Source organism: Zootoca vivipara, chromosome 15, assembly GCF_965207765.1.
Source record: "Zootoca vivipara chromosome 15, rZooViv2.hap1.1, whole genome shotgun sequence".
Lineage (NCBI taxonomy): Eukaryota > Metazoa > Chordata > Lepidosauria > Squamata > Lacertidae > Zootoca > Zootoca vivipara.
Window position 1 is genome coordinate 826,945 of NC_142598.1, and position 27,235 is coordinate 854,179.

At 47.6% G+C, this 27,235-nt stretch overlaps 1 protein-coding gene across 2 annotated transcripts; it reads left to right on the plus strand.

The window, feature by feature from the left end:
* Window positions 1-1,462: 1,462 nt before the first annotated feature.
* Window positions 1,463-27,235, plus strand: LOC118075386 (uncharacterized). Of its 2 annotated transcripts, XM_035097332.3 has the most exons (21): window positions 1,463-1,926; window positions 3,586-3,644; window positions 4,692-4,784; window positions 5,229-5,353; window positions 5,792-5,938; window positions 6,644-6,739; window positions 6,856-7,023; window positions 7,689-7,785; window positions 9,825-10,048; window positions 13,458-13,611; window positions 14,699-14,910; window positions 15,730-15,847; window positions 17,922-18,127; window positions 19,370-19,484; window positions 20,255-20,424; window positions 20,948-21,021; window positions 21,290-21,417; window positions 23,598-23,787; window positions 25,112-25,250; window positions 25,552-25,648; window positions 27,035-27,235. In XM_035097332.3, exons 1-21 carry the CDS (start codon window positions 1,901-1,903, stop codon window positions 27,112-27,114), a joined length of 2,718 nt encoding a protein of 905 aa, XP_034953223.1. In that variant the 5' UTR covers window positions 1,463-1,900; the 3' UTR covers window positions 27,115-27,235. The 2 variants fall into 2 exon arrangements, with proteins under 2 accessions (XP_034953223.1, XP_034953225.1); XM_035097334.3 differs by lacking the exons at window positions 23,598-23,787; window positions 25,112-25,250; window positions 25,552-25,648; window positions 27,035-27,235 and adding an exon at window positions 22,323-22,478 and having other exon boundaries at window positions 1,754-1,926.

The following is a 27,235-nucleotide window of genomic DNA, read 5'->3' on the forward strand; positions in this document are numbered from 1 at the left end:
GACCACTTCATGCATCAGATGAAATGGATAACTCAAGGGATGGTCTAGGCTGCGGTGGGTGCTGTTTTTGGAGTTCAAATACCTCCCTCCACTCTCACCAGTCTAATGGCATGCTGAGCCACAGAATGACAACACATCACATGATCAAGAGTTGACCAAAATGCTATTTTCACATGTTCATTTTAAATGCCTGTCCTGGCTTTATTTCCTCCCATCCCTTTACATTTGCACCTCAGTGGCAAGCCACTAAGGGAGATCAAGAGGCTGTTGAATGGGTCCCCTGGAATACAAAGGATGTGGCCCATCTGGTGAGCTTCTGGAAGCTTCAGTCAGAAGTGTAGGTGGTGGCGCTCTCTCCAAGTGCTTGCCCGAATTGGTGTTCTTTCTTTTCTTTCTTTTCTTTCTTCCTTCCTTCCTTCCTTCCTTCCTTTCTTTCTTTCTTTCTTTGCAGGACTATTTCTGCAACATGTTATTGATGTAATGCTGTTGGCATTGTCTCAAGAGAGAATGGAATGTGCCTGCAATTCTAACCCCACTTACAGAGGAGCATGCCCCATTGAATTTAGTGGGTCTTACTTCTGAGTAGACATGTATGGGATTTGATCGATAGACATTTTAACTGCAAATGTCCCTTAAATTTTGGCTGCGATAAGAAATAAAGTCTTCAGGGTGACACGGGAATCCTGAGGAATCCTTTAGCAGTAAAGGATTAATAGGGTTCTGCTCTTCAACAGTTGCATTAAATGAAGACTGAGATACAGTGGTACTTCTGGTTGTAAAATAAAAAAATTCCTTCAGTAGCACCTTAAAGACCAACTAAGTTTTTATTTTGGTATGAGCTTTCGTGTGCATGCACACTTCTTCAGATGCACACGAAAGCTCATACCAAAATAAAAACTTAGTTGGTCTTTAAGGTGCTACTGAAGGAATTTTTTTATTTTACTTCGATCCAGACCAACACGGCTACCTACCTGTAACCAGAACTTCTGGTTGTGAATGGGATTAGTTCTGGAGGCCGGTTCGCAACATGAAAAGGCCGCATCCTGAAGTGCTGCTTCTGGGACTTCCGGATTCGGCGCGTCCGTATCCTGAAAAGACACATCCTGAAGTGGACGTAACATGAGGTATGACTGTACTCGGAGATTGTTCTTAGGTGCTGCAGTTTTTAAATGATGTGTACAGCCCCAGAAATGATTTCGGTGAAGGGTGGCTTAAGAAGGTCAAATGAAGAAGAAGTCTGATTCGAATGCAGTTAAAGGACTAGTTGGTGAAACGCTTGGAATTATTTTCTGATTTGTTAGCTGAGGTTGAATATGGACAGGGCAGGACCCTTTGCCCGGCTTAAAAAACGACAACAGGCAAGTGCTGTAGGAAACATATGTTTTTAAATAAGCTCCCCCTGCCTCCCCCCTTGGCCACATGGAGGCGAAGCTGCGGCGTCCACGTTTCTCGTGATTACATTGGAGCAGGAGGAGGGGGGGGGAGGAGCAACTCTTTCCCATCCCGCCGGGATTCGAACCGGGTTGCCTGGGTGAAAAGCAGGAATCTTAACCATATGGGAATCTAGACCATATGGGAAGGACACACATGCTGCACTCGGGCTCTCCGCTAGGATCAACCCCCCCCGGAAAAAGACAGCTGGCCGCCCCCCTCCTGGAAGGACGCCGACCTGTCCGACGAGCGCCTCTCCTCGGGTGAAAGCCCTCCCTCCCTCCCTCCCTGCGTCACGTCCCGGGACTGACTCCCCACCAGCTGAGCCTCTCCGCGGGCTAATTGGGCGCACCTGGGTGGGCGCGGGGGAGGGAGGCTGAGCCCTTGAAAGGCGCGCGGGGGCCGCGGCAGCCTGAAGGAGAAGGGGCGGGGCAGCAGGGGGTCGGGGACGCATTGCTAGCCCAGCAAGATGGGGAGCTGGTGCCCTGCAGCGAGGTGAGTACCAGTTGGCGGCGGCGGGGGGGGGCAGGTGAGAGGGAGAGAGAGGGACGTTTCTTCTGCTGGAAAATGGCACCGCCGCTGGAATAAAGGGCCAGCAAGGTTTCCTGAGCGGGGGCCGCTCCGGTGCAAACTCCCTTCTATGGCTAAAAGGATAGAGGGGGAACAGGGTTTCATGTTGAACTTACGGGTTGTAGGGCTGCCCCAAGGAATCCCGCTGTCTGAGGCAAAGCACAAGGTGCTTCCACACACCCACTTCTTCTGCTCGGGGAAGCCGTGGCTAGTCGTTTCAGACAGACAGAAGCGTTTTTGTTAAAGGGAGACTTCCTAGCCAGGCATGCTAGAAACAGCAGGCTAGAAAACCAATCAAGTCAGATGTACATAATAGCATCCTATTACAGTATGTGCATCTGACTTGTTTGGTTTTCTAGCCTGCTGTTTCTTAAAGTCTTCTTGGTTTCTATGTTTTAACTAGCTTTTTCACATATGCAAACTGTTCTGGTATATTTGTGATTACGCTGCATGTAACTCTTGCAGGTCAGGCGCTACATCCTCCATACACCTGTGGTCTCCAACCATCACAGGGCTCTCTGCCTTCTCTCCCTCCCCACTATTGGAAGCCTCACTTTGCCTAATGGTAGGGCCACTTGCTAAGGCTCAGTCTTCTCTTGGGTATGTGCAACAACTGGGGTGTGGAGAGTGTCCTAGCCTGGAACACCTTAGGCTTCTCTACTCCACAGACTGTTTTCCTCCCAGCCGGCTGCTCTTTTCACACACACACACACACACCAGACTCCCCGGGGGAAAGAGGAGACAGCCCATTGGGCACGTTCCAGATTAATAGAAACTTTGTGAGCAAAGATGTCCAAGCAAAACTCTTCCAGATTTGGAAGCCATTTTGGGATTCATCTAGTCAATGCCCTCTGCTCAGTTAAGGAAATTTGCAGCTAGTACGGTATCCCTGACAGGTGGTTGCCGAGTCTCTACTCAGCACCAAATTTAGGGCAGTGTGGGTGGTTCCTTTGCACAGGACACCAAGCCAAGGAGGCACAAAAGAACGGCAAAAACAACCAAAAAACCTTTGTTTATATGGGGACCTACTCAAAATTAGGCCCCAGTCAGACAGGCAATTGAATTGCCGCAATTATGATGTAGTGCACTTGAGAGCATGCGCAGAGCATGTGAGAACAAGGGTGGCATGAAAATAATAAATATTTTGGGGGGTGCCCCAATTTGTTCTCACTCATATTACCAAAGTCTGCCCCTGCTGTGCTTAAGTACTTCCAGTGGAGGAGATGTTGCCCTCTTATGAAAGACTGTTGAATACCCGTAGCTCTTGCTGTCAAAAGCAACATCTCCAAACATGTATAGCTGAAATCTGTTCCCTTGCTACTTCTGCACCTATAGTTTTCCTCCTACCCTTCTGGAGCAACAGTAAAGATACAGAACCATATTTGGTCTTATCTCCCTTTGGCTCTCCCACTCTTGTTCAGTGTTTTGCCAGGTTTCTAATAGCTGAGGCAGCTAAAGATTAAATTGCAAAAAAAGAAAGAGAATAGTGACAGTCTGGGAGCATCCTAGGAAAGGCTGGCCTCCGTCTGCCTCCCCCTGTTTCCATGCAGCATCAACCATTGTTCCATGATTCTCTGTTTTCAGATTGCTGCTTCTTGGCTTTCTGGCTCCTGGAGTGTGCTTTCAATTTGTTCCTATAACAGGTAAAAACCACTTGGCTAGGCGAATATGTGTTTTTCAAAGTTCTTGCATGCCCTTGATTTCCTCCTTGCTGTGAACAGTCTGTTAATAGGGAAAGAGAAAGAGCACATCTTTTTCCTCTTTAAAGAAGAGCTGTGTCCCACTCTTGGACTGCTTACTCATGCAAAGTAAAGAGGACAGGAATCACAGAATCATAGAGTTGGAAGAGACCACAAGGGCCATCCAGTCCAACCCCCGCCAAGCAGGAAACACCATCAAAGCATTCTTGACATATGCTGTCAAGCCTTTGCTTAAAGACCTCCAAAGAAGGAGACTCCACCACACTCCTTGGCAGCAAATTCCACTGTCGAACAGCTCTTACTGTCAGGAAGTTCTTCCTAATGTTTAGGTGGAATCTTCTTTCTTGTAGTTTGAATCCATTGCTCCATGTCCGCTTCTCTGGAGCAGCAGAAAACAACCTTTCTCCCTCCTCTACATCCTTTGATATATTTGAACTAAAGTTCACAGGGCAGGGGATACACAAGTCAACCCTAGGAGCAAATCAGTTTCCTATCTTGGCTCTTTGTCTTGGAGAAAGAGTCCGTGCTGGTCCTTCTGGAGTAGACATACTGGAAACCCTTCAGAATGCCATTGTCAACCTGGGGCATAAAAGACAGCTGTGAACAGATGGAGGTAAAGAAAGACTTCTTGAAGAACAGCAACCTGAAACCGAGATTTGGCTGCCTCTGTCATTAAGTGGGCTACTGTTAGTTGCTGCTGGAGGGAATTAGGGCTGCCCCCTTTTGAACTCCCCTCTTTGGCTGTTCCTCTTTGTTCTTGTTTAGAGTGTTGAAGGTGCAGTTGTGGGATGGAGGGCGAGGGAAGGGAAATGAGGAGCAAGCCTGTATAGATGTGTTGAGCATCCCCAAGAGGCTCAACCTGATGCTGGGACCATGGCTTGTGAACCATGTACGGTAGGAGTTTTGCTCCCATGTTGACTTGAGCCTGCTAGAAGGTCAGTGTCCACTTTGCTAACAAGTTTGATTTTTTGTTATCTCCTTGCCCTTCAGATCAGGTTAGCATGCAATGTCTAGGCAGCCTTGCCCGACTCCGGTTGAGTTCAGCCTATTTCCTAAACAAGTACGTCAGCTTTGCTGCCATTGGTGAGTTCTGTTTCTTTTCCTGCTTTTGATGAAGAGAAGAGTTGGGCCTTGTTCTACATGTAACATTCTTTCTTTCACCTTTGGAGGGGGGGGATGAATGGGTCCCCCATGTGTGCCTTAACCAGGTTCTGGCCAGTGGCCAGATGTTTGCTTTGCTTCACTGGCTTGAGACAACCTCTCCAGAGATGCATTGGCCGATATTTTCCCTGAGGGTTGCAAGACTGTTTCCTGGTGCATGATGCCTCTTGTTAGCATGCTGAGCCCATCTGGCCAAATATCCAGTATCTGGTGCTGCAGGCTGTTGGTGCCTCTGGCCTGATAATCAGGATGTCAATGAGGTATATTAATGAATTAAATATTAACGCACACAATGCTGTTGTGGGTAACTATTCTGAAGCGTTTTCCCTTTCCCTCATCTAATGATCTACATTCTTGTCCTTCCAGACCAGTTTGGCAGGCTCTGGCCTATAGACGAGGTCCAGTCAACAAAATGTGGATACACCATTTCCCAAGACGTTTGGGGGAATATTGAGCTCCGTGCCTCGCTGCTTGGCTGTTACACTCTGATGGTGGGATGTAGGGCTGAGCTGTATGCTGCAGGGGTTGTGAAGAGGCTTCGGGACTGTTTGTGTGAAGCTGTCTCAATGGTCAAAACAAACTGTTGTGCCCAGCGGTGAGGAGCCGCCAACATAATGAGGCCTGGCGTGGGTCCCAGTTTGGGCTGTGAGGCGATTTCTACACAAAACACACCCACTTGCCCCCACGCCTGATGTCATCTATGATGTCATGTGTGGACATGGTCCAAAAGGAACAGCTGGGACCTTAAAGTGATTCCCCCATTGTTCCTTTGCAAGTGGAGTTCCCTCTCTGCATAATTGCTGGATTGCTGGATATGTTTGTTACATATTTAATCCAGCTCATCCTATACTGCAGGAGCAACACTTCCACCACCGCAAGCATAACCCTTAATGGAGGTTAACTGTTGGTCCTCTTCTTCCCACATTCAGAATGATCAGCACTTCACTTTGAACATCCAGATAAAGGCAGCGACAGACCCTGAGATGCAGCATGCGGTCGTGCTTAACATTCCAGTGAGCTGCTCCTATGGCCCATGGCAGCCTCGAGAAATAGTCTGCGAGGCAAACTATATGGAGGTAAATTTTTATATTAGGGAGCCAAGCAGCATTTTGAAATGCATGAGAGGCGTATCTTAAGATCTGCTTCCACCTTTCAAGAAGCCAAGTCTTTGAGCGTGAAGACTTTCACTTCCTAGAGCAGGAGGTTGCAGACACAGTGTACAGATTCCCCCAATGAACCTTGGGCGCTGTAGTGTTTTTTTTTTAAGCTGCTGGGAATTGTAGCTCTGTGAAGGGTAAACTACAGTTGCCAGGATTCTTTGGGGGAAGCCATGTGCTTTGAATGTATGGGGTGTACACAGTCTGTATTTACAGGTGTACACTAAAATGCTCTTGGACTTCTCTGACTCTGCTTATGTCATGTGTGAAAGTTCATCTGGGGATAGAATGTGGAGTAAAAATTGTGTGTTCCGGATGCACATGGGGAGAGGTGGGGGGCAGGTTTAAAGGTAGAAACAAATATGAGATGCCAAAAATAATCTGAGGTATACACTTCAAAGGTTGGGAGCCTTGCACCTTGATTTCATGTTGGTTGCCAGAAGAAGCAGAAATGTTTAGTTGGCAAATCCTAATTGCAAAGTGTGTGTGTGTGAGAGAGAGAGGGGGGGGGAGAGAGGGAGGGAGAGGGAGGGAGAGACGGACGGATAAGGCACATGGGAGATCCCGTACAAAGAGTAGCTGTGAAGAGTCTCACAATTACAATGTCCCTTTCCTGCACTCAAGGTCTCCGTAAGAAGGAACGTACCACCAATCCCAGATGGCTTTCTTCAAGATCAACCTGCAGGTCCACCTGAGGACTGGGCTGCTGCCTTCCCAGAGGTATCTCTCTCCTTTGCCACAACTGAGAAAGAATGGGGGGGGGCAGACTTCCATAGGGAAGGTTATTTTAAAACTCTGAAATTCTTTCTTTCCTCTCCTCACTCCCTCCCCCATAGGCTGTAGCAGGGGCCTCCTCCATCTGGCAAATCGTCTTTCACATGGACGCTAGGAGGAAGGCCATGCGAGTGGAAGAAGCTCATGCTGCTGGCTATGGAGTCAACACCACAGACACAAGGATCGTGCTCAGGGCTCCCTACAATGCCACTGAGGCTCAGAAAGTGGAGGTAAGTGCATAACCCCCCAAAATAGGGAGGTGCGGGTCAAAAGGAAACAGCAAGAGCTTCAATGGTTTGTAGAATTAATAGTTGTATTTTTGTATGTGTGTCTTTACACTGCTTTGATGGCCTCAAGCTGTAAAGCAACTTAGAAACTTGTAAAGTAAAAACAAAACTTGCGTAAGATAAATTTTGCACATATATCTACCTTGATCCTTTCAGCATGGAACATCCCTGACATGGCCAGGGACACCTGTGTCTTTTTGAGCTTTAGTAATGAGAAATGTAATGGGTGGGTAGCATGCAGTCAGCAGAATGCCTTGGCTAGGAAGTCTCTGAGTGTTAGATGATATATTTCTGCAACTGAAGTAGAAAAGTGGGAGTAGTACTAAGGATGGTGAAGGAAGCTAGACCCTTGACCAGGGCTTTATGTAGACTCATGATCTGTACTAACTTGGCATGAATGGATTTGAACTGAGCAACAAGAGGTGCTGAACTATTTGGCCAACGTAAATGATGCAAATTAAGCGCAATTTGAATGGCATGTGCCTAATTCTGCGATGCCATTGAAAACAACTCTGCTCTTGCTAGTTCACGGGAAAAGGGACTGAGCTGTGAGGCACTGAAACATGGCAACGGACAGAGACAGGAGCTGCTGCTGCTTCTGTTTTCAGGTCAATGGGATTCCCTTCTCCTCTGTGAGGTCCAGCACCTACTACAAGCAGCGCTGGATGCTCCTAATGGTGGACACAGCAGTGACCTGCCCTATAGGTACGTAAAGGGGGTCTGTCTTTTGAGCTGTAGACCCCTTAAGCCCACAAGAGTTTCCATGCTTTGGATTCCCTCCTTGATGGTGCAGGAATTCGAAACAGCTGCATTGAAAGGTGAACCTACCTTTTTCACATCTTCTGAAACAATATGAAAACAAACACAGCTATACAGTGGAACCTTGGTTCACGAACACCTCGGTTTACGAATTTTCGGTTTACGAACGCCGCAGACCCATCTGGAATGGATTAATCCACTTTCCATTACTTTCAATGGGAAAGTTTGCTTCAGTTTATGAACGCTTCAGTTTATGAACAGACTTCCGGAACCAATTGTGTTCATAAACCGAGGTACCACTGTACTAAAAAAAAAATGCTTCTCTGATTTTTGCAGTGCAGTTCTTCAGACAAGTAATGTGTACAGCATTGCTTATACTGGGCATAAAGTGTGCATAAACGTTCATATTAGTGGAAACCGGGGGGGGGGGGGTGTTAGCCAGAACTCGCTGGAACTCGGTTCAAGCGCCACTCAGGTTGGTGCCATTGCAATTGTACAAGAACAAGGGAGGCCTTTGTGGTGAATCCTGAATGATTTTCATGTGGACTTAGTCTTTTTATCTTTTGCAAACTAATGTTGAACTAGTTACAGGTAGGTAGCCGTGTTGGTCTGAGTCGAAACAAAATTAAAAAACTTCCTTCAGTAGCACCTTAAAGACCAACTAAGTTTTTATTTTGGTATGAGCTTTCGTGTGCATGCACACTTCTGAAGAAGAATCTGAAGAAGTGTGCATCTGAAGAAGTGTGCATGCACACGAAAGCTCATACCAAAATAAAAACTTAGTTGGTCTTTAAGGTGCTACTGAAGGAAGTTTTTTAATGTTGAACTAAATTTGAGGTTAGAAAAATGAGAAACAAGGGGCTTATTCACACCTTCCATCCACTCTTTCCAGGCACAGCGTGTAATTTAAGGCTCTGTGTCTGAGTGCCCCCATTTCCTTTTTTGTTCTGGAGCTTTCCCTGTGGAAACCTAATCAGAGCAAATGGTCAATCTGCAGAAAATCTGAATTGACATTTGCTTGGATTCAGCTTTAAATGGGTTTTTGCAGGGAAAGCTGGGCGGGGGGCAGGCGCGGTGCTAGGGCTTTTTGCGCCCTAAGCAAAACACTTTCTGGCGCCTGCGGAGCTTTGCGTGGGGAGTGGGAGGCTGAGGCCGCCTCAACTGAACAGCTGAGAGGCGCAGCGAGGTGGCCCCAGGCTCACGCTCCCCCTGTGCGCCTCCGGAGCTTCGTGCCCGGAGCGCGAGCTTGGGGCCGCCTCACCGCGCCTCTCAGCTGTTCAGAGGCGGCCCCAGGCCCGCGCGCCTCCGGATAGCGTCCTGAGGCAGCACCGGCGGGTGGCGGTGGGCGGTGAGCGGCCTGGTCAGCGCCCCCTCCATTTTGGTGCCCTAGGCCATGGCCTAGTTCGCCTTAATGGAAGCGCTGGGGCTGGTGGGGGGAGGAGCTCTTGGACATGGAGCATTGAAGCAAGGACCTCTGCCAGACTTTAGAAAGAGCAAAAGACAAGTACAGTAAGTGGGATTCAGCCCCAAGAGGAGCCAAACTTGGCATGTTCCTCCATCCACAGACAAGCTGTTTGCTTAACATTTATCTTGGTTTGTTTGCACAAAAAGCTTATGTGGAGGTTAGATTCCATGCCGCCTCTGTCATTCTGATTTGCTTGCTGGGTAGTTATTTGCCAATGAGCATCCAACCTGCATTCATTCCAATTTGCTTGCAGTGTGTCTTCCTGTTGCTCATTCATTCACCCCACACTTCTCAGTGCCTTTCTCTGTCACTTTCCAACCCTCAAAGAGCCTGTTTCTTTTTCAAAGTGGATTTGTTGTGCTGGGGCAACAGAACCCTTTAAGCCACTAACTGGGAAGTCTAAACTTCTGGGATGGGCTTCAATCTCTCCCACAAAAGAGTGACCGTCTGGAGACTCCCTAAGCTATGATGATCTACACTTCCCTCTCCCTCTCTCTCCCTCCCTCCTCCCCTCTGCCAGATGGTGTGCACTACTCAAAGGAAACAATTACCTGGACTATTCCCAAGAGCATCCCTCCTCTCCTGGTTGGAGCTGGCATTGTCAAGGAGCTGCAAGTGAGCATGGGGGTCAACCTGGAGAAACTGTCTGCGCAAGACATCAGAAGTCGGGGATACTCACTGGCTAGTGACAAGGATGCTATTGTAGTAAAGATGCCCATTGGTGCACCGGGTGGAAACTACAAGGTGGGTACGGACATTGCTCCTGGATGCTTTAGATAATTCAATGGTCTAGCACAGGCACCCCCAAACTGCGGCCCTCCGGATGTTTTGGCCTACAACTCCCATGATCCCTAGCTAACAGGACCAGTGGTCGGGGAAGATAGGAATTGTAGTCCAAAACTTTTGGAGGGCCGAAGTTTGGGGATGCCTGGTCTAGCACAAGGTGTTTTTGAATGGGGAGTAATCTGTTAAATGGCAGGGAGGCAAATGGATGGCCATGCATTGCTTCATTCCCGAATTATGTACTCTACAAGAGGGGTGGCAGAAGGTGGATTGGGATCTACTGGTAGTTTCTGGATTGTTTGTAATGGCTCAGCAGGGGGTTGTCTCACAAGGCATACAAGGTGCCGATGCCTACATGGGCCATTTTTTGTGTGTGCACGCCATTGTCAACATATGAGTGCTTTCTATTTTATGCCTCCAAAATTGATGAGCTCAGTTCACACTCTGTGCTGCCCCCCTTCCACAATTAGTTCTTCTAACCCCCCTCCCTGCAGGTCAGGAAACCTGGGGTCCATTGTGGCCATGACAGCAGGTACCGGTATTTGTTTACCAGTATGCATGTACCTTTGTACATGTACTTTGTAGCGCAACAAGTTTCCACCAAAGCCAAAATTGAAGCATGACTTTTTTATTTTAAAAAACTGAAATACAAGTTTTTCGGTCTATCAGATTTGCACAAAAGAGCAAGTCAAAAGAAATAGATGTGTGTGTTGTGCCTCCCAAAGGCAAAGAATGACCAGGTAGGGAGGGGCATGTGCACCTCTGATCATTGACTTAAAAGTTTTGGGGTGGAATCAATGGGGCAATGCAAGCGCTGTGCTTGAATAAAAGGATGCTGCTCTCATTTCTGAGAGAGAGAAGGGAGAAGGTCCTAATTTGTCTTGGGAAAGATCTTCCTTTCCTTTTTTCTGTACATGCAAGGGCAAATATTACTATTATAATAAATTATTTTATTAAGATTTTCCAACAAAATTTTAACATAATACTAAAAACAAAAATACAAATTACCTCTTATATTTTCTATTACCCCCCCCTCGACTTACCCCAACTTCCCTTTCTGGTTTATCACATATTCATTTCTTCTGCCTATAATTTTATATACCTTATATATTGAAATTGAAATTATGCCTTATTAACGTTTTCTTAACGTTTTACTCTCATATTTATATTTTCTGTTTATATTCATTAATTGTAAGTGTCTTAATCAAATCCTGCAAGCGAGTCCATTTCAGTGCATTAGTTACAGGAAGGTAGCCGTGTTGGTCTGGCGTAGTCAAAACAAAATAAAAAAATTCCTTCCAGCAGCACCTTAGAGACCAACTAAATTTGTCATTGGTGTGAGCTTTCGTGTGCATGCACACGTCTGCAGATACACTGAAACAGAAGTCACCAGACCCTTATACTGTTTCAGTGTATCTGAAGAAGTGTGCATGCACACGAAAGCTCATACCAGTGACAAACTTACTTGGTCTCTAAGGTGCTACTGGAAGGAATTGTTAAATTTTGTTTCAGTGCATTGTTTCTGTATAAAGATTCCCAATCTTTCTTGAAATCATTATTGTCCTTATCTTTAAGTCTCTCAGTCAGATTTGCCATTTCAGCATATTCCATCAATTTTTCTTACCATTGTTCTTTCATTGGTATTTCATCACTTTTCCATCTTTGAGCTAATAAAATTCTGGCTGCTGTAGTCACATACATGAATAATTTTTTATTGTCTTTTGGTAAATCTTGACCTAAAATACCCAATAGAAAAGCTTCTGGTCTTTTAACAAATGTTATCTTAAACATTCTTTTCATTTCATTATAAATCATATCCCAATGATTTTTAATTGTTTTACAATTCCACCACATATTAAAAAGGTATCTTCCTTTTCTTTACATTTCCAGCACTTGTTAGAGCTTGTTCTAAACATTTTTGCCATTTTTGCCAGTGTTATATACCATCTGTACATCATTTTCATATAATTCTTTTAGCAATATACAATCAGTCAATTTAACTTAATTTCCATTAAAATATTATCTGTTTGTGCTAGAGCAGCTCTGCAAAAAAGAAGCTGATTTTTAAATTTCAAAAAAATAACCACACAGACTACATCTTTTCCTTTGGGACAGAAACCAAATGAGAGCAAGGAGTATAGTGACAGATGACCCCCAGTGAAATGGCACCACACATGTAAAAAAAAACCCCTAAACTGCCCGAACTGTGCACATGTGTTTGTCCACCATTGAGTAACATGCACATTTATATTAGCTAGATTGTCCTTATTGGAATATTCTCAGATTCGAAAATCCAGATGTGCAGGCTGCTAGGTTCAAGGAGGAGGTCATGTGGATGAGACTCGGCTGCTTCAAATACACATTAAACTCCTGTGTGGGTGATTCTGCAGTTGGCGGTCAATAGCAGCCACTAAAAGGCTTTCTTCCATGAAGCAGGCTGCTGAAAGAGAGAGGGGAAACCAGTAGTGGATTTTTGTGTGTGAAAATACTGAGTTTGGTTCTGGAATTGGATCACTCCTTGGCACGGAGCCACGCCACTCCTGCATTCTATAAAGAGAATGTTGCCCTTCTATATCCTCAGACACTGAGCTCTTCCACACTTCAACTTCTTCCGCTGCTTTCACCCAGGAAAACCCGCCGGAGCAAATATCAGTTAGGTTTTCTGCGGGTTTTCCCCAGGAAACCAGCAGGACAAACTGAGAACTGCTTGGAGCTGTGATTTCTTGGCATGGGATAAGCAGCTGTGTGGACAAGCCCACTGTTTTGCACTTGACTTTGGTTGGCAGAGCTCTAGCAAAGAGTTCTAGAAAAAAACAATGTAAGCATGCTCACTCCTGCTATACAAAATGGTCTTAATGGCACTTTCTTCCAAAATGAGGGAGATGAAATGTGTCAATAATAATAATAATAATTTATTATTTATACCCCACCCATCTGGCTAGGTTTCCCCAGCCCCTCTGGGCAGCTTCCAACAGAAATATTAAAATACACTAATTTCTTAAAGATTAAAAGCTTCCCTAAACAGGGCTGCCTTCAGATGTCCTCTAAAAGTCTGGTAGTTATTTTTCTTTTTGACATCTGGTGGGAGGGCATTCCAGAGGGCGGGTGCCACTACAGAGAAGGCCTTCTGCCTGGTTCCCTGTAACTTGGCTTCTCGCAGCGAGGGAACTGCCAGAAGGCCCTCGGAGCTGGACCTCAGCTCCTGTATCACAAATCCTTAACAAGTCCAGAGCCCATGTTTTGGGATTGAAATAGCAACAAGGCGGGAACCAGGGAGACAAGGGAACTTCTCACGCATCCTGCCAAAACATGGCTTGTATTAACATTAGGTCCCTTTAACTGATGTCTACTTGTTTATCTCTTGCTCCAGACCTATGTGATTGATGGGAAACCAATGATTACCTACAAAATCACCCCTTATGTAGAGCATCTGTGGGAAGATGACAAGAGGGGTATTACGAAACATACCATCCTGAAGGATATTAGCACCCCTCTGCAACCTGTGCCGGTCATAGTTACAGATTGTGAGTGTTCATTGTAAACAAAAGTCGTGTAAAGTTGTTGAAACGTTGGTGACAACTGTGTGTGCTAGCAGATGCCTTCTATTCTAGCAAGATCAAATTCCAGAATTGCCTCTAGATGTGCTTAACTCTTCAGTGGGAGAGTTAGAGATGGCATCATACTCTTGGTCAAAGAGCACACTGGCTTACAATGTTGATCTTGAGCACAGGAACCACTTCACTATTGGGTGGGTGTGTGCGCACCTATGTGCCTATGAGCCTATTCTTGATCCTTGAATTTGGGGAAGAGCTTGTCGCTCCATGTAGAGCCTTTACTTTGAAAGCAGATGTTTCAAGGTTCAATCCCTGGCATCTCCAGGTAGGGCTGGATGAGAATCCTGTCTGAAAACCTGAGGAGCTGATGCTAGTCAGTGCACACATTACGAAGCTTATACTTGGTATAAGGCAGCTTCCTCAGTCGCCCCTTCTAAATGGGTCCTGCCCACCTGCACTGAAGAGCTGTAGCACATGCATTGCCAAAGGTCCCAGGTTGAAATGTTAGCCTCTCCAGGTAGGGACTGGACATGACTTGTATCTGATTCTGAAACCCTGGAGAGCCTCTCCCAGTCAGTACAGGGCTAGACGGTCCAATTATTGGATTCCTCTTTTCTTTGTTGGAAGCTAGCTGATTTGGTGCCTTCAGATGTCGCTGGACTCCCCTCAGCCCGCCAGTGGTCAGGGAAGCCAGGAGTTGCCATCCACCACATCTGGACAGCCACAGGTTGACCACCCTTGGTCTTGGTCTTTGAAGGAAGAACATTGGATTGGTGAAGGAATAAACAAATAAGCAAACATGTTCTGTAGGAAGGATGAGCTTTGTTAAATAGGAAAATTGTCTAACATCCAGAATATGTTTGCAAAATGACAACCTTGAAGGATTTATAGAAAGGAGAAGCATCATATGTTTGTGGGGGGCTTGTTGACAGAACAACTGAGGAAATCCATTAGAGAGCAAATTTAACTCATAAGCCTGATGAGCAAAATTGATATGTGGAACTGGCCTAGAAAAATGTTTTGTTTTACAAAAACTGTATTTCTCTTCTCCGTACAGATACAAATGCCAGCCTCCAGCTCTTCAATGCAACCGTTGGCACCTTCCTGCCAGATGTAGTGCTGGTCAGTATTGCTGTGGATGGTTCAGGGCCCTTGCCACTACCTGAGGCTGAGAAGAAGGGCTATAAGATCTATGAAGCCAAGTATTCCAATGGAAGTCGGGGCTACGTGGTTCAAGTCCCCTTTGATGCCCCTGGAGTTGGAAGGGAGGTGAGTGCTGGCACCCACCAAGCCTTGTCTGTGGGCTCTTGGAGGGGAGTGCATTGCAGTTGTAAGGGGCAAAGCATAAAGAGTGGAAGTGCTGGTGGTCCTGTTGACTAACCCTTCAGCACTTGTAGATACATTGACTATCCATCCTTAAATCATCCGAGCTAGGAAAACAAATTTTGGCATGACATCCTTGGAAAGGTCTAACGCAAAAGAATATACTTGGAACATGGAGTTTCTTTCATCTAATTCTTTCCAGGAGGTTGCATCTCTTTCCCCCTGTATCCTAGAACTGAGTTGAGACTTGGTAAGGGATGGTGCTTGTTTATGCCTCTGGAACTGCCAAGTTGCCTCTCACTCCAAGTGTGTATAGCTGATGGGGTGGAATGTATGGATACCTTCTCTCTGGAGCATATTAAAAATAAGCCACTCTGCCCCTAAACTCCAGGCACAAGCTCCTTCAAGCAGATGCATGTCAATCTTTTATGATGCGCTTAAGGCACCAAGAAAACTGGATTTGTGTGACAACTGAATGCAACCCACCAGCTATATATGGTGCCCCGTTAATTTTTTTTTATAAATCACTGTGTAGTTTATTGTCTTGGGACTGCAAAAAACACTGCAAGGGTATGAAATCTAGTAGGCCACAATGCATGGCTTGTAGGTTAAAGTGTATGTGCCTCTCCTTCCTGGCTTTCATGAGCACAGGAGACCTTCCGTCCCTTGAGAGCCGTCACACTCTAAATGATGGGGATAGAATAGCAAAGGTTTGCCATGATGCTGAATAACCAGAGCTCAACTCTGCTCAAATTATCTTCCCAGTATGTACCAGATAACATCAGAAACTACACTACAAACCCCATATTGGGATTCAGTGTGATTCCTCAGGGAGACACCTTTGATGTCCCCGTTCCTCTGACAGCCCTAGTCCAGGATGCAGGTGAGTTGGTTCTTATCACTTTCCATTTTGGATTCAAGAATCGGTTAGTGGAAATGGTGAACTTAACTTTAGCTGCTGAAGGTTAAATATTGGGGAGATGCACCTATTGTTCAATTTGAAGTGGCATCTAGGATTTCACCAGGGGCAGGGAGGGAGGGGGCTTTGGGGTTGCCTGTAAAGAACACCAATATTGAACTATGAATATCAAATAGCTTGGCATCATTAAAACAGTGGTGACTAAATGGATAAGTTATACCAAGGTTTAGATAACTATTTGTATTATTTTATAATGTTACTGCTCGGTGTAGAGCAGGCATCCCCAAACTGCGGCCCTCCAGATGTTTTGGCCTACAACTCCCATGATCCCTAGCTAACAGGACCAGTGGTCAGGGAAGGTGTGAATTGTAGTCCAAAACATCTGAAGGGCCAAAGTTTGGAGGGCCAAAGTACAATCCCTGTTGTAGAGGGTCAGGTCTTGATCTTGATTTAGCCTACCTTGAAGTGTTATGGGGAGGAAAAAACAAAAGTGGGGCACTCCAGTTCTCCATTGTGGGCAGCTCCTGCTGAACATAACAGGCATCCTCCTGTTGCTGGGGATGCTGGTCCACTAGGGCAGAGGGGACACTGTCCCACTCACCTCAGTCTTCCCTCAGCCAGCCCCCACCTGCCTACAATTGGTGCAGGGGAAGACCTGCCTGCCTGCCTGCTTCTCCTTCTTAGTCTCAGCAGGGAGTAGGATGGGGGTAAAGCCAGGGGCGTAGCAAGGGGGCCGATGGGGGCGGTGCGCCCCGGGTTCCACTCGGGAGGGTACACTCGGCACGCCCCCCTCCCCTGACTCCCAAGCTGAGCCTCCAGCCTCCTGGTAAAAAGCCGGCACGGCACGGCACACCGAGTGGGCTTTTTTACGGGAGGCTGGAGGCTTGGCTTTAGAGTTGCGCTACACCTTTATTTAGCACGCATGCACAGTAAAGGGGTAGTGCGCACCCCCGTGACTCCAAAGCTGAGCTTCCAGCTCCAGCCTCCCAGTAGAAAGCCTCGTTCACTGAGCGGGCTTCCTACCGGGAGGCTAGAGGCTCGGCTTTGGAGTGGGGGGGGCGCTACCCTCTACGTAGTGCGCATGTGTCATTATGTAGCGATGTCGCCCCCCCCCCCGGTGCATGGCAGTTTCCCACCCCGGGTGACGCAGCAGCTTCCTACGCTACTGGGTCAAGCTGGAATCAGTTGGCTCTGCTGGTCATTGGCTCTGGTTTCTTCTGCCTTCCCAGTCTCATGGGCGCCAGCCACTATTCTGTTGACTCCTGGAAATATAGCCAACTACTAGAATGGTAATTTTCAGTAAATAGAGATTGGTTTCTAGCCTGCAAGTATTATTCTAGAAATTGTGCCTGGAAGGATAAAACAAATTGCCCCTTAGAGAGGACTTCTAGGAGAAGGTTGGGCAGGCAAATGGTTGTGGGATTTTTTTTGCTCTAGGTAAGGTGAGAATTGATGGCCCTTTTCACTTCATAATCAGTAGCTCTACTTTAACAGGGCTTTGAAATCAAGTACTCTTCAGTGGGCTAGGTGGTAAAAGCATGTTAAATGCACACAGGTATGACATTGTCATTGTGTGTGGATCACATTCTGTTTGAGAATCCACAGGCAGCACCTTGTCTTTGTAGGTGCTCTACAACAAAGAGCCTTAACTGTGTGAATACGGTGGAGGTGTGGCCAGTGAAGGGTTAACAAACATGTGCAGGGCCTGACCAGGTGAGTGGCTAGGCACTGTGTCCCACCTCCCTAGACCCAATGCGTCCTGAAGTGGTGTGCCTCCGTGCGCCTGTGCCCTGAACATTGGGTCCCTGTGCAATACCTGAGCCTTGGCAGGTGTCTTACCCTGAAGAGCATTTGCTTCTAGCCTCATGCAAAGATTCCTTTTGGAGGAATTGGCCTTGGCTGCTGCTTGGCTGCCTAGAAAGTTGTACTACAGTTAAATTGTGCCGGTGCCATCGGAAGGGCGGGGAGAATGTGAATGGACAAGGATTCCTGCTCCTGAAAGCCTTGCTTCTTCCTGCTGCCTCCCCCCCCCCCCCAGTGCTGCCCCAGGCTGAGGGATTCTGTGATGACAAAGCCCTCTACCTGGTGGTGAAACGAGGCAACGTGGACCAGGACTGGCTTCCCTTTGCGGGGGATGATCTTTTGACTCGGGAGAAGGCACAGGCACTCGGCTATACTTTGCTGGACAATGGGACCCACTTGGCCTTAAGGGTGCCCAGGCAGACTGCCCACGTGCGCTATGAGGTAAGGGGAACACGGTGTGTGTGTGTGTGTGTGTGTGTGTGTGTGTGTGTGTGTGTGTGTGTAGAAGCTTGGGTTGCACAGGCACGAAGCGGGAAAACTAGAAGCAGCTGTGAGGGGTACGGTGATCTGTTTCCTTGGGGTAATTGCTTTCCAAGAGTCATATGTACCAATGCCCTGGGTGCCCGGGCACCCACAAATTTTGGTGCCAGGTCCTGGGCACCCATGGTTATGGGCCCAAGCTGGCACTCCTGCCAAGAGTATGGTTCTCTGGCAAAGTCACTTGTATTGGACAAGTACTTTTAAATGTAAGCATTTCCCCCCTGCTCTCTGGCTGAAAATGCTCCCAGAGCAGGTTACAAAGGTCAGTATTAAGACGGCTCTTTCCAGGTTATCGTAAAAAAGACATGATGTACATGGAAGAAAGAGTGGAGCTAGAGGAACCTCAGGTACCAGTTCTTCGTCCTGGTGCATGAATGAACAGCTGGCGTGTAAACGATTCCAGTGGTATGATGAGAGAGGAACCACAGGCAGGTGGCCTTGGCGGCAGCAGCAGCAACAACTCAAGAGGCCACCTTCCCTTCTCTGCTCTTGAGCATGTTTGGCACTGGGTACCATGACCAGAATGGCAAATCTCTTTGCTTCAGCAAAAGGAATTACTCACCCCCTATTTGCCACCTCCAACAAAACATCATTTTAAGGGCCCTGCTTTGCTTTCAGTCATGAGAGTACCCTTGAACCCAGACCCTTGAGCTTTGCAGGAGGAACCTCTTTGCCTCTGCTAGAGATCCATCTAAGGCTTAAAGTGACCTTGAGAATCTGGGGCAGAAGACAGGCTGATGTTCTCGTCTTCTGCACACCAGTGTGTGAGTGCTGATGACTAGAGACTGTGTAGGAGATGGGTTTGAATCTTTGTTGGTGCTTTGTCTGAAGTGGGATTTGTGTGTTGTGAGGAGCATCCCTGGCAGACTGGTCTGGGTCTTGGCAGGTGCCCACCTCATCCGTTGGCTGCTGGATATCCTCTTCCATTAATCCAAGGTATGGGTCTAAAAGGGGCATTCCTGCTGCTACCTCCCGGTTTGTCCAGAAGAGGGAGGATGACTGAAACCAAGGGTGCAAATAGGCAATTGAGGACTGCAGAATATCCACCTTGGGTTGGAAGGGGTTGGCGGTGAGCTTGTCTAAGCCTCCGGATGCAGCCAGCTCTTTACTTGTGCAACTAGTCTGGTCCCCTTTGCTTCGTAGGAAATAGATTCTTTTGGGATTTTGGTCACCTTCCAGTTGCAGCTGAAGGACTATCGTCTTGCTGAAATGATAGACTTTGCCGTTTCCTGCAGCTTCTCTACAGAAGACCTCATTGGTAATTCCTCTCTTGAGCCCAAGGGGCAGGGGACCCTTTTCCACTTGGGGGCCACATTCCCTTCTGGGAACCACATGCCAGGGGTGGGTGGAGCAAGAAACAAGAGGATAGCATTTCTGTTGTGTTGTACTCTGTAATTTTATTTGCTTTCCTAATGTCAATTCATAATTTCCATCATGTCCATCTTGGGCACCAGCTATTTGTTCTTCATTTTCATTAGCAGAGAAAATGATTTCATTTGATGGTACAGTTGGTACCTCGTGTTACGTACTTAATCCATTCCGGAGGTCCGTTTGTAACAAGAAACCGCTCGTAACATGAGGCATGCTTTCCCTAATGGCGCCTCCCGCTGCTGCCATGCGATTTCTGCTTGCATCCCGGGGCAAAGGTCACAACAAGGGTCATCTGCTTCCGGGTTAGCAGAGCGCGTAACCTGCAGCATTTGTAAGGGGGATGGTACATAACACAAGGTACCACTGTATTGAAGTCTCCTGCTTGCTACTCTGCTTATATTCAGCAAGACACCTTCTCTCATCTTCTTGCCGCTTCTGCTTCTTGGCTTTTCTACAGAGGCAGATTTTGGGGAGCACAACCAGTTGGGTTGCACTGGGTGTGGAGCCTTGGGGGTGCCACAACTGTGATGTAGAATGGAAGGTGAGAGGCGGGGTGTGTGGAATTTTGGGTGTCTCTCAGGGTGCTGTTGAAATTTGAGAACCCAAGGTCTAGCACTGCTTGTCTGTTATGCTCTGGCATATTAATTTCCCTTGCAGATTGCCTGGCTAATGGCACAATGAGGATCTCTGCCTTGAAGCTGGTTGGCACCCCAGATCTGGTGCCTTCTGGCCTAGTGCTGAGAGACAGGCGCTGCAGGCCAGTTTCGGTGACAGAGGAAGGAGCAACGTTCATCTTCAACGTAACCTCTTGTGGGACAACTCGCAAGGTAAGAAATGGCTACTTTGTCAGGAGCAGTGTCCATGAGGCCACTCATGTTAGAAGAAGATGGTTCCTGAATGTTTACTCCAGCAGTACATGTCTAGCTCCAAAAACCACGCTCGCTCTTGATTTGGATTGTCTTGGGTTGAAGCAGCCTGCCTCTTCCTTAGCTACTGGAGGTGGCTGTGAAGCTTGGCACAAAGTCTTCTAGTCCAGTACTTGAGGCTCCCTGTCTCTCAGGGATGTTGGGAAGATGAGGGGCAATGTACATGCACCACTAGTGCTACGCTGAGCTCCTTCGGGAAGGAACATCAAGACCAGGGGTCTTGGAACACCAAGCACAGGGGTAACCTGTGGTTCTCTGGATGTTGCCAGATTCCAAATACCCAGCAGCCAGCATGGCCCATGGTGGGAAAGGGGATATTGGGAGTTGTAGCCCAACCGCATCTAGAGGACCCCGGATTGCCAAGCCTCTGCTCTAGAAGATGGTTGAAACCGCCTCCTGTTTTATCCTCTAATCTCATCTGCAGTTTGAAGGTGCCACCATGTCCTATGAAAACGAAGTCCTCTATTTTCTCACAGGCCAAGCAGCACCTATCTATCAGTGAGTACTCGTGGCTTGGGCGAAGGACTGGGGAAGGAAGCTGTTTATCGCATTACAAGGGTCACTTGGTGACATGGCCCCCATGTGCAAGCTTGTCCTAGAAGGAGATGCAGCCTGCCTTTAAACATAACCAGCTATAACTCTTGTGCCAGTTTCTGCTGCAGCTCCCTTTCTCCCCCTCCACCCCTCAAAGCAGGGCTATCCCTTCAGAACTGTTCTGGACTGGAAGGTTAACTAATGGGCTATTCTCTCACTTGTCTTTTTCAAGGTTGAAATGTGCTTGCCGGTACTTTATTGGTGATACCCTGTTGTTCCAGTACAGCCCAATAGAAGCCCCATTGCCAAGCATCCTGCCTGGGCTGGGGGTGCTGGTGCTTGCCCTTAAGCTGGCCAGAGGTAATGTCACAGCACAGCCTTCTGGGGGAGCCTTGCAGGTTAAGGCCGCAACCAAACTTTATCTCGAAATATGTGAATTTTATCTCAAAACAGCAGACAGGAATGTGGATAAAACATTTATGAAGAACATTTTTAAATCGGAAATCAGGGATAGGGAACTTATGGCCCTTTTAGACATTGTTGGACCGCAGCTCCCATCAGCCTCAGGCATTATGTCCAGTGGCTGTGGATGTAGTCAAAGATTTGTAGGGCCAGATCTACATAATACAAATATTGTATTGATGTTGAGGGAGAATACTTCTTAAGATGTTGCTAGTCAAATGCAATTGCAGTAAGTATTCACATTAAGTCTCTCCACCACAAGGTAGGGAGATTTAATCCAACCTGTAGTATTTGAGTGTTGAATACCTAGTTTATGGATTGTGAGCTAAAGAGTTCTGTTGCCTTTTCTTCCCTCACCCCCAAAACATGTGGAGGGGACATTTTAGGAGCAGCCAGGAACATCTCTTGGCTGTTTTGAGTGTGGGGGCTAGGGTTGGCAGTGGCCTAGTTGGATTCCTCAGATCAAGTGGTTTGGTAGTGAGCGCCAGACTTTCCCAGACCACCTAGTAGAGATGCCATACACAGAGATGTATGGCAGAAAAGGATTCTTTTTGCACAGTCACCTTTCTAAACTCCTTGGGAGTTCTCCCATCCCATGATCCTTGGGAGCATCATCTTCATAATTTATTTCAGCTTTAAGCTCATATACACATGAAAATAGGCACGACAAGACATACTTGCTTTACAACCAATAAAAATAATATAGAGCTAAAAATATAATAATTACAGATAATATAAAATTGGGGAAAAAATATGGTAAAAGCTTTCAGGATTCATGTAACAATCCATTTCGCCTTTTATAGGACAGAACAGAAGTTAAAAATCTTGCCACTTGCAAGGTTATGAACGAATCAGTGTCTTGCAATAAATAAAAGGGCAAGATGAGTCTCTACTGGAAGTCCAGAGAATTTTTGGACTAATGGGCTCAGTTTATCCGGACAGCACTATACAGAGGGCAAGTAAAAACCATGTGCTGAAGGGATTCCGTCAACTGGTTATCACAGGAACATAGAACTGAGGCTCTGCCCTTAGAGAATCTGTGAAGAAGGACGTTGGAGGGGAAAGCATTGAACCTCGCTTTAATAAACGCAAAACGGTGGCTGGCAATAGAGAGGGATGATAAATAAGCTGGAACATGCTGTGCGGGAGTAACGCCCATATGCTGAGGCGGACACCCCCCCCCCTCTGCCGCCCAGCATAAGATTACGTTGCAAGTCTGTATCATCCAATCTCTGATTGATAAATTTTTTAGCTGTGGCAAGATCAAAATTTAAGGATTCTAGGGGGGAGATTCCAAAAAGCAAAAGCTTGGCATGGATCTTGCTGGCCCAGGGACTGGTGAATTCGTCACGCCATAAACATTGGGCTAGATAATAATTTGGTAATCTGTTAGTGTTAGCCAGTAATTGAAAACCCGTTTCCACAGAAGTGTCTCTTGCAAGGGGATCTTCAGTTCCAGACGTATAGCCGCATTGCTCACATGTGAGGGATGGTTCAAAAGACAGCGTAAAGATAGATTTTGGAGGGTCTCAAGAGGGGCAAAATTTGCCAAGGCAGCCCAAAGTGGTGCAGCATATGCAAGTATGGCAGCTACTTTTGGGAGCAGCTTTTTGTGTGATGGTGGAGGATCTGTTGGAGCAGATTTCCACTTGATTTGCTCTAGATTCAGGCAGTTAAAAAAGCTTGTTCTCTGTCACTGGTATAAGGTCTTGCCATAGTTCTCTGTGATCTCTCAGCCCTGGTCCCAAGGGTTCATATCAGTGCTGAAAGCAGAGGTGCTGTTTGCATTGCACCAGCCTGGCTCTCGCGTGGGAGAACAGAACCTACCAGGGAGAAATAGCCTAGGCCAGCTGTTCTCAACCTTGAGTCCCAACTCCATCACCCCTGACTGCTGGCCATGCTGCCTAGGAATGATGGGAGTTGTAGCCCAACAATATTTGGGGGCTCAAGGTTGAGAAAGGCTGACCTGGACTGCTCAATGCCAGCCTTGGCTTGTTAAAAGCAACTAATTCCTTTGGGTTTGTTAAGGTTCTAATATGTGCCTTTCTCTCCCCCCCTCCCCACGGCACCCTGACAAGATAAGTCCTACAGCAGCTTCTACCAAGACATGGAGCATCCAGTAACTCGCTACCTTAGAGAACCACTTCACTTCCAGGTTGAGCTTCTCTACAGCCAGGACCCACAACTGGAACTTTTTCTGGAGGACTGCTGGGCTACAGCATCTTCTGACAGGAATTCTCTTCCGCAGTGGAACATAGTGATGGACAGGTAAGAGTCTGAATAATACTTTACTAGTTCTAAGAGCAAGGATGATGTTTTCACAGCCTGTTAATTCAGTGAGGTGAGGAGGTTGGTTGATGTGGTTGCATTTGCTGAGGCAGTTTACAGGGCCGTCTTAAGCTTATCCAGTGCCGTGGTGCAAAGATCCCTTTCCCAAAATTTAGAGATTGGGGCCCAACTTGTGGAAGGTGGTGACAGGAGGCATCTTGGCGCCAGACGAGGCCATCCCCACGAAGAGCGCTGGCTTATAAAGCTGCTGCCAGCTCCCCAGAGACCCTGCACACAGCCGCGCCTGCCTCGCTCCTCGGAGCAGATAAGCGCCAAGGCTCTCCGCTGCCCACCCACCGACAAGCACTCCCCGCAAGGGCGGCCCCCCGCCTTGCCAAAGTTCACTCTGGTGCCGTCACGGGCAAAACAAATGCGCACCCAGGCGAAGAGGGTGTGCACGAGAGAGCACAAGGCAGAGAGTGAAGCGCAGAGAGCAGGAGAAGCTTGGCCGCCCGTCCTTGGGAATGGCCGGGAGATGGGAAGGCGGTGGGGCAGTGGGGTGGGGTGGGGTCCGGAGAAAGAGAAGGGACTTCAGGGAGGGAAGAGGCGCCGCTCCCTCAGATGACGGCTCGGCGGGCAGCGGCTGAGGAGATTCCTGCAGCCGAGGGAGAGGAGGCAGCGGCAGAGGAGGAGGAGCCATAGGGCTTAGTGGCCTTGCACACCACTCTCCTGCTGCCACTCTAGGCAGGAGTCTTGCTGGTTCTGCAAGAAGAGGAAGCTTTTGCCGCCTCACATGGAGCTCCTGGCTGCCGCGCTCAGCCGGACACCAGCCGTTCAGCGCCCCTTCAGCGCCCCTTCGGCGCCTCTGGTGGCCAGGCGCCCTGGCGCATTGCGCCACCCAGCCCGGGCCTAGAGCCGGCCCTGCAGTTTACCATTTTAAAATTATATTGTCCCCTTAGGTATCTGGGGCAAAAATAGAATAGCACTTCTGGGTGGAGGAGTGATGCCTAGAACTGAATGAGATGATATGAAAACACAACACAAGGCAGAATGGAGCATGAGAATCAGTACTGCCTGCTGCTGTGTTCTCTTAAGTACCTGACCATATTGAAACAAACATTTCTTACAGGGGGGGGGGGAGTTTTAGTAAATTTCAGAAGCCAGAGACAGGAGTACTAGGCTTGTACTGAGCATCACAAGTGTGCATAACAGCAGGTCACAGGCTCCAGCTTTTCTTGTGGCATTCAGGCTGCCCAGTGTGTTCATTGCCACAATGATGTGGCAGCAAGGCTTGTATCTCTTCTCTGTTATGCCCCCCCCCAAGTTGTGAGAACACAGAGGACTCTCATCAAACCACATTCCATGGAGTGACTGAGGACTCTGTCCCTTTCCCTACACACCTGAAGCGGTTTGAAGTGAAAATGTTTACATTTATGGTGGACAACCAAGCACTTCAGGAGCAGGTAAGGGAAGCTCTTGGCCATGCGATAATGCTTGCTATTGAACCAATGTGGTCCCATAAGAGTACAGACTTGCCTGCCTCAGTTGCTGTGCTCCGATAGTTTCTGTGGATGCAGTCTTAACTATTGCGTTTAATTCCTACGCCACAGGAATTAAAGTCAAGGGCACCATAATGATTTAAAACAATAAAATTAAAGCTGAGCTGGTATGTATTTTGGCACAAAGAGACACATGCTAGGGGCAGGGAGGGGTTGGGAGTTTTGCTTCCTGGTTCTCCTGCTATGTTGCTTTTACTGTCTTCAGATCTACTTCCACTGCAGTGCCATCATCTGTGATTCTAGCCAGCTGGCCATGGACACCTTCTGTGCCCGGCGCTGCATTCCCAGAAGGCAGAGAGTAGGTAGGTGTCTTGTGAGGGAAATGGCTTCTGTAGAGCTCTCTACCTTCAAATAGAGCGGCAGGAGATCTGTGGCTCTCAAAGCAACATGGCCAATGTGAACTGTATTCTTAACAGTGGATCACAAATTCCTCACCTCTCTTCTAATCCCCTGCCAGAGGCCAGCTTGGCTTTCCCTATTGCCTAGAACACAGGTGGGAAACCTTTCTCACTCTGCACTCCATGTCCTTAGCAGGATCTGGCCTCTTTTCAGTCACCTGAAAGGAGGACTAGCCTGCATAGCCAATGCAAAATTGAACCCCACCCCAATCAGCAGACACCACTTATCTTGACAGGCGGGTGTGGTTTTCTGGGGAAACAGGTGGGTTTTAGGTCAGCTCACAATGAAATGCACTCAGCAATTGATGTCTTGTCATGTGCACACATGGCTATAATGCACATCGAGTTTTGTTTGTTTTAAACTGATGAGCAGATAGTCTCAGTACTGAGATGTCTACTGCTGCCCTACCTCAGAGGCCTTTTTAAGGCTACAGGTTCATGCAAGCTAAACACATCATTTAGACTGTTCCTTAAAAAACAACTATAATAGAAATTGCTTTATAATGAGGAATTGTGATATTAAGTCTAAAACTCATGAAGATGTAATGGCATTACGTATGAAAGCATCTTAGGAGACCAGCCTGGCTGAAGCTATGCTGTGGACCAAGCAGTTCTCCAGGAGAACTACAATGCAAGCTGGACCATTACAGCTTTCTGTAGCATTTCAGAAAATGGCTTTTGTTCATTGGGTTTCTATAAACGAATGGCATTTTGGGACAGATGCAATAGTAAAGAAAAAATGGAGTAGAACATATACAGTTGATCCTTAGCCAGTGGGGGGGGGGGTCAGCATGTTAAACTGAGATGCTAAAAAGACATTGAAAGTGTGAGATGATGCATGTTGATGGAAACAGGGGCGTACCCAGGATCAAAATTAGGGGGGGCAAGGGGCGGGAGGGGAGTGGCCACAGTGGGAATGTGGGCGGGGCTACGTTGCCTGCGCCACCAGGCTCCTGGCGTGAAGCTCCAGAGGCGCGCGGGGAACGTGAGCCTGTGGCTGCCTCCTCCGCTTACGCTCCCCGCTGCTTAGCGCTCCTCCGCTTACGCTCCCCTCTGGAGCTTCGCACCGGGAGCGGGAGCCTGGGGCTGCCACGCCTGCGCCCCTCAGCCTTTTGCTTCTGGGGGGGGGAATTGCCCCCTCCTGCCCCCCTGCCTACGCCCATGGATGGAAAGTGGATTTCAAATCTGCATAGGTTATTAGAGCTACTTTATACTGGTTGCAGAGTCCTTCTGCTTTAGGTGGATGTAAATGAATGTAGTAAATGCTGTCTTTCCCCCCTCCCTTTCCAGGCCGTAGCATTGATTCTACCCGCGGTCGGCAAGTGCATGTCTCATCTAGACCAGTTGTGATAAGGAGGGACCATACGTGACCATCCTAGGAATAGAAAGAGACTGGACTAGGATCAGCATTTAGCAACAGAAATGGCAAATGTTCTGTTGCTGGCTGTTACAGCTGTGTACATCTTGTGCAATAAAGGTATACAACAGAAA

Excerpts from the sequence above, each read along its gene's own strand:
- LOC118075386 (XM_035097332.3), top strand. The coding sequence starts at position 1,901 with ATGGGGAGCTGGTGCCCTGCAGCGAG. Across the intron at positions 5,939-6,643 it reads GCGAGGCAAACTATATGGAG|GTCTCCGTAAGAAGGAACGT; the intron begins GTAAATTTTTAT and ends CCTGCACTCAAG. Across the intron at positions 25,251-25,551 it reads ACCAAGCACTTCAGGAGCAG|ATCTACTTCCACTGCAGTGC; the intron begins GTAAGGGAAGCT and ends TACTGTCTTCAG.